The 20,763-nt window shown below is 37.9% G+C and overlaps 2 protein-coding genes across 3 annotated transcripts; both read right to left on the reverse strand.

The window, feature by feature from the left end:
- Nucleotides 1-33: 33 nt before the first annotated feature.
- unc119a (unc-119 homolog a (C. elegans)) lies at nucleotides 34-13,752 on the reverse strand. Of its 2 annotated transcripts, XM_053647253.1 has the most exons (5): nucleotides 13,237-13,752; nucleotides 4,109-4,222; nucleotides 3,845-3,947; nucleotides 3,372-3,544; nucleotides 34-2,219 (listed from the first exon to the last, which is right to left on the reverse strand). In XM_053647253.1, exons 1-5 carry the CDS (start codon nucleotides 13,349-13,351, stop codon nucleotides 2,107-2,109), a joined length of 618 nt encoding a protein of 205 aa, XP_053503228.1. In that variant the 5' UTR covers nucleotides 13,352-13,752; the 3' UTR covers nucleotides 34-2,106. The 2 variants fall into 2 exon arrangements, with proteins under 2 accessions (XP_053503228.1, XP_053503226.1); XM_053647251.1 differs by lacking the exon at nucleotides 34-2,219 and having other exon boundaries at nucleotides 2,234-3,544.
- Nucleotides 13,753-16,166: 2,414 nt separating this feature from the next.
- Nucleotides 16,167-19,558, reverse strand: crybb1l3 (crystallin, beta B1, like 3). Its single transcript, XM_053646927.1, has 5 exons — nucleotides 18,201-19,558; nucleotides 17,926-18,044; nucleotides 17,631-17,763; nucleotides 16,418-16,560; nucleotides 16,167-16,335 (listed from the first exon to the last, which is right to left on the reverse strand). The coding sequence occupies exons 1-5, from the start codon at nucleotides 18,264-18,266 to the stop codon at nucleotides 16,167-16,169; spliced, it is 630 nt and encodes a 209-aa protein (XP_053502902.1). The 5' UTR covers nucleotides 18,267-19,558.
- Between the last annotated feature and the right edge of the window lie 1,205 nt (nucleotides 19,559-20,763).

The following is a 20,763-nucleotide window of genomic DNA, read 5'->3' on the forward strand; positions in this document are numbered from 1 at the left end:
CTCCTTGGTAAATCATCATTTCTCAGTGGTGTGGAGCATTTAATAAAGAAACCATATTTATTTCAAGAATATAGAGTCAACAATGATAACATTAATAAACACAATCACTATCATGTATAAACTATCTAACACAGAATATAGATCTCTCTCTGATTTTTTTTTTTTTTTTTACATGGCTATTAAAATATACTTCAAAAGAGCATAAATAATCACATTTGCAATCAACAATCAACCAAATTTAATAATAATAATAAAAAAAACATGTCTAAGGGCAGTGGGCTAAACCCCTTCACCTCCATCAGTAATTGCACATAGAGCTCATGCTCACATAACTCTCAGGCGCGCGCGCACACACACACACTTTCTCTCTTTTGGTTAAAGGTAATGACCACATAATGTTCAAAACTACACAGTAGGAAAAGTCTGAACATTAAATATTATTTGGAATGTTATGTGTGTCATCTCAAAACGATATACTAGGGATGTATCGATACCAATTATTGTTCCTATAGCGACCTCATTTACTCGTGTTCATATTTGTAAAAATGCTCCAATATCAACATCTAATACCAAGTGAGACTTTGTGACTTGTGCATTTGCTAGCTAGGTGAGAAAACAAATGTCTACAGCTAACACTAGCTGAGTGAAAACAACAGGTCCTATCCAGTATATTGTTCTTGAAGATCAGCAACTATCAGTTTCAACGAGGGATTCAGATGCAACGAAGACAAGGAAACATACTTTATTTACAGCTGTAGTCTACAGAATCGCTTTTTCTTTTAAAGTGAAACAAACCCTGCTCTTTTTAAACGGGGGCAACATTCAGAGCTATACGGCACATTCTGTGGCATCTCTGTTTGCTTAATACCAGGTAGGTTACTCTTTTCTCGGTATCATTATGATGAATATAAAAAAAAGCATATACTCAAACTCTGGAAAAAAAAGAATTGTATCAGTGCACCCCTACTACAACCCCAATTCCATAAAAGTTGGGAGGCTGTGTAAAATGTAAATAAAAGCAGAATGCAATGATTTGCAAATCTCATAAACCCATATGTTATTCACAATAGAACACTGAAAACATATCCAATGTTTAAACTGAGTAAATGTACTATTTTAAGAAAAAAAATAAGGTCATTTTGAGCCTGATGGCCGCAACACGTCTCGATAAAATTGGGACGGGGCAACAAAAGGCTGGAAAAGTAAGTGTTACTAAAAACAAACAGCTGGAGGTTAATTGGAAACAGGTCAGTAACATGATTGGGTATAAAAAGAGTATCTTAGAGAGGCAGTGTCTTTCAGAAGTAAAGATGGGCAGAAGTTCACCAATCTGCGAAAAACTGCAATTTCTACAACTAATTAACTTCATTAGTTGCAAAATGTTCCTCCAGCTGTTTCTTTTTAACATTTACTTCTCCAGCCTTTTGTTGCCCCGTCCCAACTTTTTTGAGACGTGTCAAATTAAAAAAAAATCACCTTATTGTTTCCTCAGTTTAAACATCTGATATGTTTTCTATGTTCTATTGTGAATAACATATGGGTTTATGAGATTTGCAAATCACTGCATTCTGTTTCTATTTTACACAGTGTCCTAACTTATTTGGAATTGGGGGTTGTACATCCTGAAGTAAAGAGTGGATATTGAGAGAATGAACTCTACATGAAAATTACACAAAACACACAAGAACACAAACAAAAACACACGTCATGCAATCTGTTAATGCACATGAATGTATGCACAACTATACACTCACATACATGCAGACACACTCTGTTATAGGCAATAATCATAACCAAACTATTCTAGAATTAACATACATAAAAGGAGGGCTCAGTAGAATCCACTTTTCAGTGTAGAATTTTCTTCACTCACACACACACACACACACACACACACATACACACATACACACACACACACACACACATACACACACACACACACACATACACACACATACACACACATACACACACATACACACACATACACACACATACACACACACACAAACCCTGAGGTTGGGGTGATTTTTTTTGCCAAACAAACGTTCCAAGACTCGATTGGGAGACTTAATGCTTCAGTCCATGTTTCTGATAAAGCTCCTATGGGCCGCCGCTGTAGGAGTAATCTGCTTTATTGTGCATCACCAGCTTGTTGTCGACAAAATAGAAGCTGTCCGACTGGGTCTCGTATGGGTATTGGATCATCTCGTTCACTACGAAACAAAGTGCGGAAGACATCAGTTACTGAGCAGCTACACATCCACATTCTGATGTCCCATCCCTAATGAACATGCTATTCGAGGAACTACACTGTTAATCTTTCCAATCCTTATCATCCTGTGAAAAAAACCACTTCGATAACCTAATAAGGAATCCGTTTTATTATTGATTTTTAGATTGCTATTCAAAAGATATTTCAATTGATTAAACTAATTATTCCTTCCATGCCCCAAAAAACATGTCCGGAAGTGGATTGGCGACTCTAAATTGCTCCTGGTTATGAATGAGCGTGTGAACGTGTGCATGGTGCGCTGGGTCATTAAGGTTGTATTTCCGGCTCAAGCCCAGTCTTCAGGATAAGCTCCGGATCTACCATAAGCTTGACCGAGATAAAGCGGTTATTGAAGATAAATGAATTTATTATTAATTTATGGGGGGGAAACGGTGGCTGAGTGGTTAACAGGTTTGCCTCGCACCTCCGGGGAGGGCGGAGTTTGCATGTTGTCCCCGTGCTTTGGGGGTTTCCTCTGGGTACTCCGGTTTCCTTCCCCAGTCCAAAGACATGCCCTGTAGGCTGACTGGCATTTCCAAATTGTGCCCAATGTTCCCTGGGATAGTCTCCAGGCTCCCCGAGACCTTGTGTAGAATAAGCGGCATGGAGAATGGATAGATGGATGGAATATTAATTTATTATGTTGGAACGTTGAGTCAGATTTCAGATGTGAGAAATATAATTGTAATTGCAGGCAAATGTGGTTCCACACAACATAGTATAAACTGGGTTAAACAAAAAGCAGAACTTTCACAAAAAAAACAAACAAAAAAAAATTATTGGCACCATCAGTTTCTTCAAATTAGAAATGAGAAAAATACACTGACCCCATTCATGCAAATAAAGCTTCATGAGGAATGTATTTTGACAGTGACAGAAGTGGTCTGTGTGGTAAACGGTCATAAACACAATTCACTTTGCCAGATGGTGGGGTATTCTTACACTATAAAAATGAGCATGCGCAAGCGTTTTACTTGAATCAGCCCTACAGAAGACACTTTTAGCCTGAAGATTCCTGTGAGCATGGCCTCTACTCTGTGCTGGTGCTTAATGAGGATAAAGAAATTGGAGGAGCAGGTGAAAGGGCACTTACTGAGCTCCTCAGAGAGGGGAGGGAATTCATAGATGTGCTCGCAGGTGTTCTTGCTGCTGGGGATACAGAAACCAAACTCAAAGTCGAAGCTCTTCAGTAGCCGTCCTCGGAAGTAATGTCTCTCGATCATGCGGAAGTTGTTAATGGGAATGTCTCCTACTGTGAACTCCACCCTGCAGTGGTAGGGGGAAGACTAGTTACTCTTCAGGAAAGATTTCTATTGGCCATGTGCTGAGACATGGGATTTCAACTCCAATTAGACAATGTATCTCTCATTGATTCACGTGTTTTCCTTATATTAGTGGCCTTTTTTAGCCTCTTGGGTATTTTTTAATGCCTGAAATCTCTTTGGGTTTAATCAGACGAATGAACCACTGAAGCGTGATACAATGGGCAGCACACATACTAAGTTTATAATAGGGTCATCTAGAGCCATTGGGTTCTGATTATAAGTTTCCGTGCCCTGTACTTACGTAGCGCCGACTTGTCGTAGCCGCAGAAAAGCTGGAGTGAACTGGTAGCGCACAAAGCGCCCGGCGTTGGGGTCAAGGTCCTTTCTTCCGTCCTCTGCGCTCTCTGTGTAGCACAAAGGAGGTGATATTACAGCTTGTGATTCTGAAGCTGCGCTTATAAAGCACTGTATCTAAATGGAAATCAGAGCAAGCATTTCATAGTGTCTACATCTTGTGGGTAGAATGAGGAGCTGGATGGAGGTGGGGGTCACAGTGAGAACTCACCCAGAGCAGGAGGCTTAGTGATCTCAAAAAGAACAGTCCCCGTCTCCATGTCGCGAATCTTGAACCTGGTGAACTCTATCTTGTGGACATTATCCTCTGGACTACACAGGTAATCTGTGGAAATAAAAGGAAACTAACATGTAGTATACTGAGCTTCTTTTGGTAGTAAAACGTGGAACGTTATTGAAATATTTCAGGTCATTACTGGAAATTCAAAGATTCTCGTCATGTCGAGGATTACTCATGTAAGTGTTAGTATGCATCATGATGTGACACTGGTCCTTGCGTCACAAAATCTGTTGTGATGATGTCTCATGTGAGAGATAAAAATGGTTTATGTTCATTTATACCATACTCAAACCTGATTGGTCAGAAGGACCAATCCGTTTGCTCAGTAATAAGCTGTGTTTTTATTGGCTGGTGAGGGGATGACTCTTTCTACCTGCTATAACTTAAGTGAGAACAGGAACTAACTTGTTTTTTGGGTGTTCCACACCATTAAACGCAAGGTCTTGAATACATTAACTACATTTTCTCAAAAGTTCTTTGGATGCTCTCTATACATTTAAAAACTGTTTATCAAGGCTTTTTGAATGGTTAACCATTCCAGCTTTCCAAAGGGGTTCTACTTGAAATCTTTTGTGAGAGGGAAACTATCAGTTGTCTGATTCTACATAGAAATACATAGAAAAGGTTCCCCTGGAAGGACAGGTAGTTTAGGGAACATTTTGTTCCAAGATTGTATGTTTCACATTATATGAGCCATGATTCCTCTCAAGAATGGTGTCAAAATGACTGCAATCAGATACTACTCTTAGAAAAAGGGTCCTCCAAGGGTTCCTTAAAAGGTTTTTAGATGACTGTAAGAGTTCTGTTTAGGGCCTCTAACTGAAACACTGTTGTAGGATTCCACATAGAACCTCAAAAAAACCTCCAGCGGATCAACTAAAGAACCCTTAAGGGTATTAGATAAATATTTTTTCAAGGAGTGTATAGTTTAACATGTCGCAGCAAGGAAAAGATGGGTACTTAAGACAGAGTGTGTTTTCCCCTGTGTCCCTTGTTCTCTGCTTCTCTCACCTCCCAAAAACATGCTGGTAGGTGGACTGCATACTCTAAATTACCCCTAGGTGTGAACAGGTTTGTGACTGAGTGTGTGTATGGTGCCCTGCAATGAACTGGGATCCCATCCAGGGTGTATTTCCAGTTCAGATCCAGCGTTCCCAGTAGAGACACTAATACCACAAGATGGTGTCATGTGATCTCTACAATTCATTGAAAATTTTACACTTGAGTCCTGAAGCAAAGTTAGGAAAATGACAGTGAACACGAGAGGTGACTCATTTAGATGTGCCAGACTCCCAGGACACGTGTCCACTCACGTGAGCTCTCCCTTTAAGGCTGGATTATACCCAAGAATATTATATTCTTCACATTATTTCTTTTAAATGACTTGACGGATAAGAAAATTACACTTCTATCAAAATTGTTCGTTATTATAAGCCTAAATGTTCATAGAATTGAATGTGTTTAGAAATATGAAAGTTACACTAAATATGCTTCTTTTAGGATATTGATCATTTCCCAATCTGTGAAATTGTCTGGAATGTAACGGCAATTTTAATTCAAACAAAACAAAAATTTTAAGATGGCCTAACTGGTTTGGGGTCTGTGGCTGGCAAGTTCCAGTAAATATAAAGCAGTACATACTGCAAAAATAAACCTAATTTGTACAAATTTGTCTAACGTGCTGAAGATTTAAACTGTTGTGTTTATAAAATAAATGTGCATGCTGTGTTCATAAGGAGGTTGATTTTCACGATTTCATGAAGGAGTCTCCGGCTGCAAAACAGTTTGAGAACCTACACTATAAAAACTAAACAGTATCAGTCTCAGTAATTATGATCAGTAATGTTTAGTGAGTTGTACCAATCTGTCACATAACTAAAGCACTGAAAGGTTAGAATGAAGTCATAATGTGGCTAGATCTAAGACTTAAGTCTTAACACACTTGTAAATTGACTCATCATCAATATCCAGGACAACTGTTATGGGCATAACATTGTTTCTATGGCAACTGAGGCTTTTCATCAGGCCTCAGAGCAGCTGCCTTACATGATAAGACAGAGTGATTTATTTCCTCTGCAGATGATTTGTGTAGTAATAACTGGCTTGTTCATTTTTCATCTTTCAAATGCTGCTCTTAAGTTTTTGTCTGTATTTTCAGAAGATTCACAAAACTCAAGCTCAGTTCAGGAGCAAACTGGCAGGGAAACCCCCCAGCAAACACTACGATATAAAAGACATAGAAGATATCCACTGGTGCTCTATTTTCCATTAGTGAATGCAGATCTGTAGTCTAAAGGTTTTGAAATGGATCTTTCTAGTTAGTAAATTACATGGCACCACTTAAGCTGAGTCAAGAGGATGAGTCAATATAAACTGAGCCTAAAGCAGGTCTAAAACAAAAAGAAAACATGCATTTGAGTATATATACACACTGCCTGGTCACTTTACTAGGTACACCTGCTAAATCTTGCATTCATACAAATCAGCCAATCATCCATACAGTATACATATACATACATACATGTGTGTGTATATTATATATAGTGACCAGATTCTTTTTTTCCTGTATATTTAAAAGGTCTAAATTATTTGTCTAGCCAGGATTTCAAAAATTCCTAAATTGGTTCAAATTAAAACGGGTAGCCTATACAGTTACGTTTGGAATGTGAATTACTGGATGGATTAGATGTTTAAAATTTATATATATATATATATATATATATATATATATATATATATATATATATATATATATATATATATATATATATATTTTCATGAGAAATATTCCCCATCACATTTACTTCATCACACACAATACAGATCTTCAGATATTATTCGGAGACGTCTCACGCGGACGTCTTGGTTTTTCTAAGCAAACTTTTGTCCTTGCAAAACGATCATCCTGTGCTGTCCCTACATGTCCTGTACAGCCAGAATGAGGTAAGATGCGAGACGTCTTGGTGCTTTTTACTGTCTGGCTGGCCCTCAGATGCTGACAACAGCCACACTTCAATTCCTCTAATACAGTCACCTAGCAACATGCCTTCTGATACCAGTCCAAGTTAAGTGTCTGCTTTTATAGCCACCTGTACGTTCTGGGTAAATAAAGGAAACTATGAGCTGAACATAAGGCACCATCTACATGTACTATATATGCACAGTATTATCAAACCAACCTTTCTGCCAAAAAGAGGGATCATATTACTGCAGTTCAGGCTTTCCTTCATTGGCTTCTCATACATTTTGGGATTCAGTTCAAGGTGTCAATAATTGTTTTATGAGCACAGGAGTCTTGCCCTTTCTTGCCCGAATGTGCACATAATTTGGCTACATGATACGGATACTATGAAGTCACCTCATGAACCCGATACTGCGGGTTCATAAGTACTAACAGCTAATTCCACAGTTGCTCATATTGATCACATTTATTACGCACTACATCTAACGGATTGTATTTTTTTTTTAATGCTACCTTGTACTACTGCTTCATCTGCTTATTATACTCGTCTATATCTATAGATGACTGCTCAGACACTACACATTGCAACTATTTATTTTACTACGTTTTGTACTCTTTTCCCATCCTGTGACTGCACATATTGTGAGGCTCAGGTACTCTGGAATAAGTATTTCAATGTCCCTGACATTTTGTGCACATGATAAATAAACTTGCTGCTCATTTTTGTGACATTAAAATCATGTTTTATATTCTGCATGTTTCTATAATAAATCACTTGCTAATTGAAAATATCAGACACCATATTTTTTCCATGAACCTCACCTAACGATACAATACATCTTCAATCAACAAGATAAGACCATTTCCCTATATCGTCTACCCCTAATCCACACTCTCTGCTCCTAGATATCGGAGCTCTTTTATTCAGCTTTTTTTTTTATATATAAAATTGAGAATTCAAAACTGTCTTCCAATACATGTGCTTCTTCTTCTTCTTTCCAAGATTAATATGTACTTTAATTCATTAGCTTTGGGGGAAATTCTAATTTATTTCTGTGTGTTTCCGATTAAGCACTGGATAAAAGATAGTACATCCTTTCCTTTGCTAACCTGCTATTTCTCTAGCATTTAATATTGACATTTTACCACAATAAATGATTGAAGAGGCAGTTTAATTAACCTCAGGCTCCTCTCCAGCACGCTCTGCCACAACAGACAATAAAACAGAAGCTGTCTGTATTTTCTAAATAGGTGGTTTTAAATGATTGTGATCTAACCATTTGTTCTAAATCACATTTCTCCTGGAGCGGTCTTACTGATTTACAGTGTGAAATAAAAGAATATGCCAATAGTTTCAATAGTAGTGGTTGTGTAAAAACAAACTGCATGTCTCACGCCATCCAAGACTCAATCAGCAACAATCACCAGAGGCAGGATAATGTCAGACAGTCATTCTTTCTTTCTCTTCACACATCCCTTTAAAGATGATGGATGAGAAACACTGATCGGTGCAAATTCTGTGAATTTAAGTATTCAGACCATATTTAAAGTTTGTCAATTGCATCATGAAAAATAAGGCCTGTGTTTATGATGCAAGCATACAAAACTTTCACTGTCTGTTTTATTCATCACAGGCAGCCGTCATACACGGATCGGCCATAGTAGTAAAACCACCTGCCCAATATTGTGTAGGTTCCCTTTGTACCACCAAATCAGCTGCAGTTTAAATTATGAGCACGTTAAAGTGTTTTTTGACCTTGGATGCATGTAAATCTATTGTAGGAGACCTTTACAACAAAATTAGGCACGTTTCAAAACCATAATAGGTGCGCTTTAAGGCTTGAACATATAGAAGAAAAGGGTTCCCTAAGGCTTCTTTGGATGATTAACAGGTCTAGCTTCCTAAAGAGGTTCTACTTGGCACCTTTTCTAAGAAGGAAACGCCCTGTTGAGCGACAAACTGAAGAATTCTTTAGGGCTTCCCAATCCTGTTCTTGGAGTACTCCCAGGTCCTGCACATTTTAGTTTTCCTGATCTTACACACCTGCTTCAACTCAGGAAGATCTGTTTTTTTTTAATTACCTGATTAACTGAATCAGGTGTGTGTGTTAGAGCAGGGTAAACACAGTGGTAAAGTGGTGAACATATGAGCTACAGGTTTGACCTACAGGAAGGAAAGGCTTCATGAACTCATGCTCCACATCACGGTAAAACATTCAATGCCTGCTTCTGTGATGATAAGCAACAGCACACATTTGCATAGTCTGATTCTGAAAGAGACAGAAAAACATCACCACTTGTCTGCTAAAGAAAAGAAGCTTTAAAAAAAGTCATCTTAATCAAAAGGATGTTTTTTTTAAACTGGCATAAGCTTTTATCCAAAAGATCTTCCAACTTTTAAGCAAAGCAATTGAAATGAAGCGAAATCTGATTCAAGAATATAGCTTGGGCTTGAAGGTTTCATCAGTGACTCTCTGGTGTTTGTAGGATTTGAACTCACAACCTTCACTAGTACAGAATCCCAACATTGATTAAAGCTTGCAATGACACACTGTACATTCAGTTTCTCAGCTAAAGATAATTATGCTGAATTAAAGCTTCATTTGGGGGGGGGGGGGGTTGTCCCTTACAGGATGACCTCACCCCTATGGCTGTCCACAGGACAATGGACAATGGTTTGATGAGGATGAAAATAACATACATGGTAGGTTATGGCCTTCACAGTCACCACAACACAATCCAACTGAAAGCTCGACCTATGTCACTTTTTGAGTGACATGTTAGACAGCGCTCTCCATCACCATCATCAAATCTCAACTTTCAGCTTTTATTTCTTTTATATAGCACATTTAAAAACAACTTTGTTGCCCAAAGTGCTTCACAGTTATTTTAGAAGAGTGTATAAAAAGTAAATAGTAAAAGATAAAGAGCAATATAATAAAAAAAATACCAAATAACAATTAACATGCCTACACACAAATTGCCAATAACATTATCGTGCCTACACACACAGAGACAAGTACTTAAGATTCCCTTCCCTCAAAAGCTAGGATGAAAAGATACGTTTTCAAGAGATGTAAAAACCTCTATAGATTGAACCTTTCGAATATAGAGTGGAAGACTGTTCCACAATTTAAGACCAACTACCATAAAAGCTCGGTCACCCTTTGACGACTTCTTAGAACGAGGGACATCCAACAACATTTGATCTGTCGATCTCGACGTCCTAGCCACTTGAGACTTGTAGGATTGATGCACTGAAGTGCTGTGATGGCCCAACACATTATTAAACCACTAAGGTGCTTTTATCCCCCTTTTAATTTGTCCCCCATCTGAAATTATATCATATTAAACCCTATGTGCACGGGGTACACCTTAACAACAGCCCTGCACAACATTTTCCATAGTATATGCATAGAGACCAAGGCCTGGTCCTCTGGTGGCCAGTATGTTACTCTGACTATGGAACCAACAGCACAACACAGAACTCAGGACAAAAGATATGAGATAATTATTCTTATCAAGTTCTGTTCTGCTTTCTGAATGAATTAAATGTAGTTTAATAAATAACTTCTCTGTATCTGTTGTATCTGCTATAGGCCAACAAGCTTCAGGACATTCGGATACTTATTACAGATACAAACATTATCTGCCGAAAGAACTACATCGAAGTGCCAGAAAAAACAACCAAACATTCTCCTCGAGTAAAAGTCATTTCATATAGCAGTTTTGTATAAAGAGGGTGGTCTTTATTTACATGAAGAGTCCATGTTATCTGTATCCTGTACATGATGTATGCAATGCACACTATAAAGATCATCACGATGTGTAAATATGACAGCAGTTAAATACGAGATGGGGCGAGGGGTTTATATCTGCAGCATACGCTTGTATGACAAGTAAGATTGTGTATAAACTGATTTTGTGCTCAGTCTAATCCTGGTCTTGTAAGTGGCTCGTTAGACAACTGCTGAGCCTTGGAATTGGATGCACAACTTCTTTAATTAAACTTGGGCCAAAAGCCAAAGCAAACAGGGTAGAATGTGTTTCCATAATCAGTACATCAATATGAGGAAACACTTACAAATGGGAAATTTAACCTAGAGAATTTAGGGAATTCTACTGATTTAAAAAAAAAAAAAAAAAAAAAAAAAAAAAAAAAGTTTACACCAGTCACTGTTTAGATTCATTGAGTGAAAAATAAATTACTGAATCACAACAGTGTTACAGTATATCCGAAGCCAATTCTGGGAACAATGCAGGAAAACATCCTGGATGGGACGCCACTTCATCACAGGACATGGGTTTTTTTTTGGAGGTGGGAGAAAACCAGGAAAACCTAGAGGAAACTCACACAAACAACACTTTGCACAGACAGTAACCCAAGCTCATGGCTGAACTGTGAGGTGGCAAGGCTAACTGCTGCACCATTGTACCGACCTCTTACAAGGTTTTTACATAATAACGTGTACAATTATGTTGCATCAAAATATTCTGCATGACTTTGTTTACATCAACACGTAAATTATGTTAAAATCAATAAATATCTGAGGCACAAAAAGGGGTTTTGTTCTCCTTTATAAGTTGACAGCAAAATTGGGAATTTACTCATCAATATTAATATAGAAATATCAATATTAAAGAAATATCAATATTAACTTGAAGAAATGTTCATCTTTGTGGTAGGAACAAGGATCACCACATTCCCAACACAAACATAGTGCATTATTTGTTATCCAAACTACCAGTGTTCATTTAGATCCTGCTGGACTTATTTAAAACACTACAGCACCAACAATTTCAGTGAACAGTGAAGCATTTTGTTGTGTATAATTACAAGACAAATCCTGTGGTTTTTTTTTTTTTTAAGGCTTGTCTCATCTGCTCAGTGCTATATACAGCAGGGTTGCTGTGTCATTAGTTTATCTGCAGTTTAACACGAGTTAAAAGTGAAACTAGTCATGTGGTTTCTCAAATGCAATTGCTGTGTGCCTGTGGTTTAATGAGCACCTGCATGTCAAAACTAAACCCAATTGCTGTGTCATTAGAAATCGCTCAGATGTCAGTTTATCTTATCTTAAACCCAGTGTGCACACGCTTTAGGTGATGTTTAAGGGATATTAACTGTAACTTGAGTACTTCTAAGATTTGTAATAACCTGCTTAAAGTCGTATAGAGTCCCCGTATAGAGTCATGTATTCGGACTTACTGTAATTTACTGTATACTAATGAACAACTTCACTGATGCACACTGTGGTGTACAAATTACTGCGGACCTTTTCATCTCTTTTCTTTCTGATGCTTTTATAGCCTAGATGTGTTGTTACTCAGCGATGAAAAATCACACAGAGTAAATTCTGCACCTTGAGGAAAAATTATGCTTTTAGGGTACTTTAATTTTATATATATATATTATATAAAATATTTTATTTTATATATTTTTATTTATTTACCTACTCTGCTTGTTTCACAATTTCTGTGATTGTGAAACAATCACAGAAATTCTAATGGTTTCCACTACAAATACCATTACAAACCATCAGCTAACCATTAAAACCCATTACCATTAAGGGTCTTTAATGGTATCAACTAGACATAACATGCCATCAACACAAGGTAACAAATTACCATTAGAGGCCCACAGTGACCATTACAGTTTCCCTTAAAACCAATACAATTCCCATTATAACCATTAAAACCATTACAAATTCCATGAGGTTTTCTATTGTTTTTGAATGTAGCTGATATTCAAAACTGACATTCTTTTATATGTCATTTGGGGTAAAAAAAAAAAAAAATTCCACAAAACATCCAATGTTCATTTGTAAAATATTGAGTATTTATTAACAGTATGACAGAACTGGTGAACTGTTTAGGTCAGATATGTGACGCCACTTCCGTCCCTCCACTTTAAAGGTTGTTTACATTGATGGCATTTGGCAGACGCCGTTGTTTAACGGCTTGTTTATACAAAGCGATAGCTAAAACCTGACACACTAATCCAAGTGTTTAACTCTTGAAATAAGCGTTTTAAACTGCTGCTGAACTTCACACTCCGACCCCAGCCAGTGCACTGGGGTTGTTTTCAGTTACTCACTGTCGGTGATCCTCTGAAGGCCGAGCACATCCTCCGGCGTTATCACGGGCTTTTTTAGCAGCTCCTCCTCTGTGGTACACGGCAGTCCTCCCTCGGCCCCCTGCTTCACTCTCATTGCCCAATGCGTCTCCGGTTACAGTGTGAGTGTGTGTGAGAGAGAGATGAAGCCGTATGGATCAGAGCACCGCTTTATTTACTTTATCCTCCGTGTACTGAGGTTGCCAGTTTATGTTGTGTTATAGTATTTGACTATAATCCCGGCCGAATGGAAACCTTCAGAACCGATACGTGTTGTAGTTTTGACTCTACCAACCAAACGCCATGTTTACAGTCTAATACAAATACAAACAAATCACTTCCGAGATTAGACGTCCAATCTGGCAACACCGGCTTTGGTAGCACAAATTCTTTGCACGTTCTCCTCATCCACTCACAGGGCTAGAGCGGATTAATCCCGCCCACAAAAATACTCCCTGGCTACAATGATTGGATGTTGATTTTCACACCGCGTTGTGATTGGACGTTATTAGCTTCGGGGTTGTAGAAATGAAATGTGGATCAGGTTAAAATTATGGTTATGAGTTATGACCCCTAATTCAAACAAATTAAGACATTTTAAGACGATTCTTAAAAATTAAACACTTAAAAATCACACAGCATGTAATATTAAACACTAAAATATGTTTCTCCAACATATGTAAAGTACACTCTTACGCCCCTACAGTGGGACGTACCATTTTTTAAAATTGCTTTGCGCACTTGAATGCTCCTCTTTGCATTCACCGTGAAGGGAAACCTGGCAAAACTTTTTGGGAATTAGCTAGCTAGCTTGTAGTTTAAATGGAACTGTGGTATATATTGTGTCTGAGTTATCCTTATATAATCAACATGGGGCAGAAAAGCTGACTAACAATGCAAAAGAAGCTGCAAGAACTTGTTATATGTTTACAAAACTGAAACAAAATCTATGCTGACAAAAATTGCACATCAATCTTGTGCAATTTGCTCTGTTACACAAGAAATCCAAACACAACCAAATACAAATAAGGATACTAATTGTCACACACACTCTCACAAACTCACTAATTTCCAAGTGCAGTGTTTGAAAAAATTAAGCAAATGCAAGCAGTGTGAGCTGTAAATCGTTTACAGGAAGGAAACAGGAAGTGCTCAAGCACATCTCTGCAGCTTTTTGCAGAAATGTAAGCATTTGGATGCAACTGGTCATAGAAAAAAGTATTCATTCATTCATCTTCAGTAAGTGATTCATCCTACTCAGAGTTGCAGTGGATCTGGAGCCTATCCCAGGAACACTAGGTGAAAGGCAGGAATACATCATTAATGAAGTGCCAGTCCATTGCAGTGCACTAAACACACACATTCACACTGATGGGCAATTTAGCAAAGCCAATCCAATGTTTTGGGGAGGGGGAAGAAAAACAGAGAACAAGAGAGAACCCACATGGAAACATGTGGAACATGCAAAGCTCCACACAGACAGTATCTGAGCTCTCGGTGCTCTCTACAGGCTGATCACGTCCACAGGATCAAACCAGGTACCCTGGAGCTGTGAGAGGGCAATGCTATCCATGCTAAATCCATGCTGCGGCTGATGTCAATGTACTCAGTTGTAAAAAAGTGTAACTTTTTTTTTTCCCAACTTTGTAAGATCGACTGTGAAAAAAGCAGACTGCAGTGCTTTTTAAAATCAGCTGCTTTCCACCCAGCTTGTGGTGGCAGCCCATTAGATTATACAAATTGTAAAACGTGTGCTGGTGGTTGAGAAAGCAGCTTTCAACACTAAAGCTCTTTTTTTTCCATCACTGCTAATCCTCTGTCCTGTACCAGTCAGTTTCTGACCACAGTTGCTGACTGGATTGTTTTATTATTATGGACTCTTTCTCAACCCAGCAGTGCCATTAAGTTATTTCAATATCTCAGTAGCTCTGCTGTGCCAGACACACTCATACCAGCATTGCACACTAATATGTCAAAATCACTATCGCTCTCAGTATCTCTGCTGAGCTCAGAATGCTCTATCACCCAAATAATATCTGTTTAGTGGCGGTTTCTCAGTGGTCTACTTTCTTTGATAAAAGGAGTAGAGAAGTGTATAGAAACAGATACGCTACCATCAGTAACTGTTTATCTACTGTATACCTTTGCTTGTATTTTCTCATTTGTAAGTCGCTTTGGATAAAAGCGTCTGCTAAATGAATAAATGTAAATGATTACAAGACCAAAAGGTGTAAGTACAAAGCTAGTGTACCTAATAAAGTGGTCACTATGTGTACGCTGAATTATAAATACATAAATACAATGTGTTGTAGAAAAACAGTCTGAGATCTGAGGTCTGAGATCTTTATTTGTCTTTGTGGGAAATATAATTTCCAGATGCCAACATCCCTGAGAGAGATATGTGTGACAGGACAGCACAGTCCCCTCATCACATGAGATGACGGGGATGTGAATCTTGTCCACAAAAAAGAGAGGAAAATAAAATCCCTATACAATTAAGCCTACTACAAGGAGCCTTTTCCAAAAAGATTAAGCGGCCAGGGGTTTTTCATCCCATTACCTGTTGCATGCTCAGTTCATGATTTATGCTTCAGTATGAGGTTAATGTTTTTTGTTTTTTTTTTTAAATTAATTAATAGCATAAGTTAGATTGCTAGGAAAGTGTCCAATAATTAAAAAAAGCAATTTAATTTAAATAGCGCTAACACATTATAGATAAATACTGTATAGGTGAGTGCAAGAAAAAGGCTTAACAAAAAATTATTTGGCTCTGTGCGCTGTAGCTTCATAACACATAATTTCACTTTGCAAACACTTTGCATTGCTCTAAAGTAGTATGTGTAACTTGAGGGATAATTTTATATACCACAGAACCTCTCCTGAAACCCGTCCACCAGTTCCTGTTGTGTCGCTTATGCAGTCATCTCGAAGCAGCCTCGTCGATGTGTCTGCATGTCTCGCACTCGGCGGATAGATTGGATCTGGGGATGGTTGGCTCCCCACTCATTCCAGTGCTTGTATGGGCCACACTCAAACAGGTACTGGTATCCACGATAGCCAGGGTACTGGTACCCAACCCACCTACAAAACAACCAAACTGTGTATTTGTGAAGGTAATCTCTCTTTACAGTAGTGATGTTGATTTCAAAGACAGTTGACGTACGTTCCTCCGGAGACCTGAATGCTTGCTACTCTGTCATAGAAGCCATAGGACCACAGACTGGGGATGTCCTCATCACAAACCTCCATCTTACGGCCTTCAAAGTTTGCACACTCATACAGGCAGATCTTATGATCCTGGGAATCCTGTATGGAAATAGGAACATATGTGAGTTATTATTATTTATTATTATTGTTGTTTTTGTTATTATTATTATTATTATTATTATTCCTTTTTTTTTTTTTTACAACTATCTATACATACTGATGGCAGACTCTCCAGGAGCCAAAAAGATGCCGTGTTCATAACATGTGTGTTTCTGAAACAGTCATTATAACTTAATAGTTTATCAGAGAGAAATTCAGAGATCGTCTCACTGAATTACTTGGACTTTAGCAGAAAAAAGAGCTTTAAATGGTTTCTCAACGATCATCACTAGCTTCTATAGATCCAAAGATAAGCTAATTAAACTCAATCCAAATCTAAAAACATTATTAATTGCATCACTATATCATTTGCTGAGCTAATCGGTGCTATATATTGCTTAATGTTCTCTAATATCTACAAAGTATTATACATAGACAATCTGTTATACAGCATGTAATGTCTCAGCATAGCCTCATCTTATATATATATATATATATATATATATATATATATATATATATATATATATATATAGCGTTACCTATTTGTTTGTTTATATATATATATAAACAAACAAATAGGTAAGGCTTTATATTACAGCTCCCTTAATTGACATTATTAAACAGATTTTTTTAAACATGAACAAACTATCAATGTCAGCTATAATTCACCATATGTTATTTTAGTTATGTTATAGTTAATTTTGATTCATTTTTTTTAACATCATAAATAGTCATTCTATATAACCATATCTAACCATTCATTAACAGTGTTTCACATTTTTCTTGACTAGATCTGTTATCTTCCTATTTTACCTTCCTAATATTACTTATGGTTTAGATTATTAGGTAAAGAAGCCTTAATGTAAAATCTTACTTAAAAAAATCAACCGAATACAGAATAAAAATAAACTCTGACTTGTTAAAAAAAAACTTCCACCATAGGCTGCAGGTCCAGAGGGTTGACGGTGATAAATAAATGTGAAGATATTTGTATGTCATCACACTACTGACCAGGTGTATATGCATATGAAAATGAGCTGACAGTCTCTTGCTCCTAATTCACCCACCATACGGACTGGCCTGAGGGACATGAAACGATCACAGCGGTAGCTATTGGACCAGGTGTCCCAGCGAGGATACTCTCCCTTCTCCAACATGAACATCTCACCACGCATGTCCTGCTGTTCGTAACCCACCCACCTGAAACCACGGAAAAATACACTGTGTATTCACATACATACAATACTGTGTTTCACAAAAGAAATAGTGTTGTAATGAAATATATCAAGAGCCACTAGAACAAAGAGCGATCTACAGCTTAATACAACATTCTGTATGTAATTGGCTTGGCTACAGACTTACGGGCCACACTCCACTCTGATGGAGCGCACACGATCAAAGCCCTTATCGCAGATATTGCGACACTCGCCGTTCAACTCCATCATGCGACCTTGGAAATTCTCACACTCGTACAGATATATCTGGTCAGACATATAATACTAATTAGAATTTTCAAGCTACACTATTTGGCACAGACTTCATACACTATGCTTTGCAGTGTTTAATAATAAGTTGGTGTGAAATGAACAAGCTAATATAACAAATGTACTGGTTTTAACAGAAGAGTATTGACTTACTTTGTATGTGTGCATCCCCATGGCAGAACGGCTCCCAATACTTCCCTGAACAGCGGTATGAGACATGGCTGAGGCTGCAGACACAAAGAGAAAGAGAGGTTAAAATATAAAAAAAATTCAAGCACTGTGACCATTTTGACACCCTGATAGAAAAGGGGAAATCTCTCGGTTGTTAAGGCTTTACTAGTCAGTAGTAAATTTTAAGGTCACTAGTTTTACTAGCCCTTGTATCTCATCATATTGCCTGGTGTGCGCTTGTTTAATATATTCACACAATTTAAATGCAGACAAGACAAAAATGTACAAATGATAAAGTGATAGTCTTGAGTTAACTACTTGAAACCTAGTCAATCTTAACACGGTGAATTTCACACATCTCTCATGTGCCACACAGATAGAAACAATTTGTCATTTTTCAGATTTTTCGATAAATTGCATCTATAAGATGTCTTCTCTTAAACTGTAGTAATAAAACTATCAACATTTAACAGAATAGTGTTAATTTCACTGTTTCTGTTCAATCACGTCCTCTGCATTATCTGCACATTTGATAGAAGCTTTAAACTCCAAATTATGTGTCATTATGATAAACACGTCAAAGTACTTTATAAATCATATGCACTCCATTTAGTAGAGTGTCTTTCTAATACAATGGGGTTTTCAGAATCAAAAATCTTGGTTTCTAGTTTCTAAAATTCATTATACTGTACATGTTCATCCCTATTTAGAAGGATATCATCCAGGCGTTACCTTAGATGTTGATAATTGTTGGAGCGGCATTAGATTTTATACTGAAAAGTTACAAAAATGAAAAACAAAACAAAAACATTTGCTATAACAGCTTGTGATATGTATTGTAAAAAAAAAAAAATTCCCTATTCTCCTGTTGTATCTTGAGTTAAATTATAAATTCAGCTAGCATCTACTAGCTTTCTGAATTCTACAGTCAGCACCTTAACTTATATGGGACTATATAGGTTCCCCAAAAGGAGGGATCCTCTTTAACCACATTAAAGGTATCCCTTTAATTATCCATTTAACCCCCTCAAATCTCACCAAAACACTGCAGTCAAGAAGAGAGTGATGGAATGTAAGAGAGGTGCTGGCAGAGGAAAAGATGGCAAGGCCCAAATGAATCTCTGGTTCCAGCCACAGGAAGGGTTATATATACAAATACACCCCAGTGAAGCTACTGAGCCAGCATGCCACCATGCCATTGGATAAAAGTGTTGGCTTTTAGGAACTGACCTTGCTGACTCTGTTTGATGCTTTGTTCCAGGACTCAGCTTGACACCCACCACCGTCAGCAAAAAAAGTCGGCCCACACCATAATTCCCACCCCCTCAACTCCCTCCCTCCCTCCCTCCCTCCCTCCCTCTGTCCCTTCATTCCGCTCTCTCTCTCTCTCTCTGTCTGTCTCTCTCTCTCTCTCTCTCTCTCTCTCTGTCTCTCTGTCTCTCTCTCCATCTCTCTGTAGGATTGAGTGCAATGTGCTGACTTTAGTAGGCTAGTCTCAGCTCTCTCACTGGTGTTATGTGTTATTATGTGTACTGGTGGACTGTTTGCTATGTTTTTGGCTTTTGGTTTCTATGACCTTGACTGAAACAGAAAATCCAGGGCAGTATGAAACAAATGATTTGACAAGAATCAGCTTTAATTACTAGAGCATATGATTCACTTCCATATAAAGTAAGGAAAAAAAACAACAACGATGTGCCAAAATGGAGGCATTTGTCCACGGAAAATGAACACTAAACATATAACACTTGTTTAACAAGATACTCCAAATGAATGTTCTTTGGATTAAAAGGGCTTATTTATATCATGTCACTTTTCTTTCCACCATATCACACTCCTCCTCATGTTCCCCTCTAGGCTTGTCCAGCAGCCTATTTTGCATAAAATCAAAAGAGTGGGCAGGACACGGATGTTGAATGGATGGACATGTAAAGGCTTGTGTGTGTGTGTGTGTGTGTGTGTGTATATGTATGTGTGTGTGTGTGTGTGTGTGTGTGTGCGTACATTTATGTGTGGGAGTATGTAAGAGCAGTAGGTCAGTTGAAGCGCTGCATGTTTGAGGGTTGGGAGTAATGAAATGCTTCTGAGTGAATACTTATTGTTTATAATAATTCTGTATCCATGTTATTATTTTAGTGAAATTTTACAGGTTAGATTATAGACCAGCTTTATTTACTTTGGTGATGAAGGCAATATAAATGTGATACAGATAATATAATTGTTAGAATGATCTCAAACTATGACAGACTCCCTCACTGCGGATGTGGGTCTTTCACCTGACAAAAATGTCATGTGTAAAACTATGTATGTAAGCGTTAGGCTTGGCAGGCAGCGGGCACGGTGCCCTCCTGGCAGCCGGTAATGTGGGCTGTGTAAAGCCAGTGGCTCAGGTGCGAACAATGAGGCCTGGAGCAAAGTGCTGACCGTTGGTTGGCCTGTGGCCTAGCTTTCCTTTCAGCCAAGCCATGTATAAATAGATCCCAGTTTGAGGTCAGGACACCGTTGTGTGGAGCCCCTTGACAGCTATTTATTAGGAAGGTCAGGT

The sequence above is a fragment of the Ictalurus furcatus genome, chromosome 17 (genome assembly GCF_023375685.1).
Source record: "Ictalurus furcatus strain D&B chromosome 17, Billie_1.0, whole genome shotgun sequence".
NCBI classification, from domain to species: domain Eukaryota; kingdom Metazoa; phylum Chordata; class Actinopteri; order Siluriformes; family Ictaluridae; genus Ictalurus; species Ictalurus furcatus.

Coding starts and splice junctions, on each gene's coding strand:
- crybb1l3 (XM_053646927.1), bottom strand. CDS start 18,266: ATGTCTCATACCGCTGTTCAGGGAAGTATTGGGAGCCGTTCTGCCATG. Junction 18,045..18,200: donor TGGGGATGCACACATACAAA/GTAAGTCAATAC, acceptor ATGTCTGACCAG/ATATATCTGTACGAGTGTGA. Junction 16,561..17,630: donor CCCTCAGGCCAGTCCGTATG/GTGGGTGAATTA, acceptor ATTTCCATACAG/GATTCCCAGGATCATAAGAT.
- unc119a (XM_053647251.1), bottom strand. CDS start 13,351: ATGAGAGTGAAGCAGGGGGCCGAGGGAGGACTGCCGTGTACCACAGAG. Junction 4,223..13,236: donor CCTTCAGAGGATCACCGACA/GTGAGTAACTGA, acceptor TTATTTCCACAG/ATTACCTGTGTAGTCCAGAG. Junction 3,948..4,108: donor CACTAAGCCTCCTGCTCTGG/GTGAGTTCTCAC, acceptor TGTGCTACACAG/AGAGCGCAGAGGACGGAAGA.